At 53.8% G+C, this 1,680-nt stretch overlaps 1 protein-coding gene across 1 annotated transcript; it reads left to right on the top strand.

The window, feature by feature from the left end:
• Positions 1-338: 338 nt before the first annotated feature.
• ETH_00042760 (zinc carboxypeptidase, putative) lies at positions 339-1,263 on the top strand (the record flags this gene model as incomplete). Its single annotated transcript, XM_013379914.1, has 3 exons — positions 339-598; positions 914-955; positions 1,129-1,263. Coding segments are annotated over 3 exons (437 nt in total), but the record flags the coding sequence as incomplete, so codon positions are not given.
• Positions 1,264-1,680: the final 417 nt, after the last annotated feature.

Below are 1,680 nucleotides of genomic sequence, written 5' to 3'. Positions count from 1 at the left end.
AGGGTTTAGGGTTTAGGGTTTAGGGTTTAGGGTTTAGGGTTTAGGGTTTAGGGTTTGGTGGAGAGCTGGAGGCCAGCAGTGGGATGCTTTCGGGGTGTACAGACACCCCAAACCGTGGGGTGTATTTGGGGTGAACAGACACCTCAATGTGCGGAGTTTTTGGGGTGCACAGACAGCTAGAACTGTGGGCTTTTTGAGGTTTACAGACAGCTGAAAGTGTGGGTTCTTGGGGTGTACAGGCACCTCAAAATGTGGGTTTTTGGGGTATACAGACACCTCAAACTGTGGGTTTTTGGGGTGTACAGACACCTGAAAGCGTGGTGTTTTGGGGTGTACAGACAGCTGGGGTTTTGCGTTTGTGGGGCGTGCAGTGTACGAACTGACGGAGGCTTTTTGGTCAGCAGCAACTTTGAATTCGGAAAAAGTTTTGAACAGAATTTGCAGATCTGCTGCTCCTTGGGACCGCCCAGCAGCAGACACTCCGCAGCCACTTTACAGAAGTTGGACAAAAAACCAAAACGAAATTTACGAAACTTTTTCTCCCCAAGAGCGGCAGCAACTCGAGTTCATTCGCTACAAGATTCCCCCAGAAACGCCTGTCCGCTAGGGTTTAGGGTTTAGGGTTTAGGGTTTGGGGTTTGGGGTTTAGGTTTGGGGCTTGGGTTTGGGGTTTAGGCGCGGCGGGTGGGGTTTAGGGTTTAGGGTTTAGGGTTTGGGGTTTAGGCTTGGGGCTTGGGGTCTGGGTTTGGGGTTTATGCGCGGCGGGTGGGGTTCAGGGTTTAGGGTTTAGGGTTTGGGGTTTAGGAGCGAGGGGTGGGGTGTAGGGTTTAGGGTTTGGGGTTTGGGGTTTAGGGACGGGAGTGGGATTTAGAGTTTAGGGTTTAGGGTTTATGGTTTGGGGTGTGCTGTTCAGTCTGGGGATCTGTGCATTCTAATGCTGGGAGAGTTCGACAAGGTAAACCCTAAACCCTAAACCCTAGAGTTGCTCAGTTCTCTCTCAGGGCCCTGTTTACTAGCTTCCTCGAGCTTCAGGGTTCGCGGCCAAGGGTTTAGGGTTTAGGGTTTGAGGTTCAGGGCCTAGGGTTTAGGGTTTAGGGTTTAGGGTTTAGGGTTTAGGGTTTTGTTTAGGAATGGACGGAGCCAGTGCAGCAGGCAGACCCTCCGCTGCCGCCGCAGTCGTGGCTGGCGAGAAGCAGAAAAGAAGAATTGGAAGTTGCTGCTGCCAAAGGTGCTGCTGTTCTCAAGGGCAGCAAGCACTGGTAATTGCTGCTGCTGCTGCTGCTCCTGCTCCTGCTGCTGCTCCTGTGCTCCTGCTGCTGCTCCTGCTGCTGCTTCTGCTGCTGCTCCTGCTGCTGCTCCTGCTGCTGCTCCTGCTGCTGCTGCTCCTGCTGCTGATTCTGATTCTGCTGCTGCCGGCGCTGCGGCTAGCAGTGGTGTTGCCTTGGCGTCGCCTAGCACCTGCTGTCGCAGCCCTAACCCTAAACCCTAAACCCTAAACCCTCGGAGTCTGCGCTGCGTTCAGGATCTTTCCAGTAGTTTCTCCTTCTTTTCCTGGCAATTTAAGTCCAGTTGGAATTCCGCTGCAGATAAGAGACGACTCGGTTGAGGCTTTTGCTGCTGTGTCGCTGCCGCTTCCCGTTGCTGCTGCTGCGCCCCCAGCAGCAGCAGCAAACACAGCAG

This window comes from Eimeria tenella, genomic scaffold (genome assembly GCF_000499545.2).
Source record: "Eimeria tenella Houghton genomic scaffold, Eth_scaff4161, whole genome shotgun sequence".
Classification (NCBI taxonomy): domain Eukaryota; phylum Apicomplexa; class Conoidasida; order Eucoccidiorida; family Eimeriidae; genus Eimeria; species Eimeria tenella.
The sequence above is the reverse complement of the archived record's forward strand: the minus strand, read 5'-3'. Positions and strand labels throughout refer to the sequence as shown.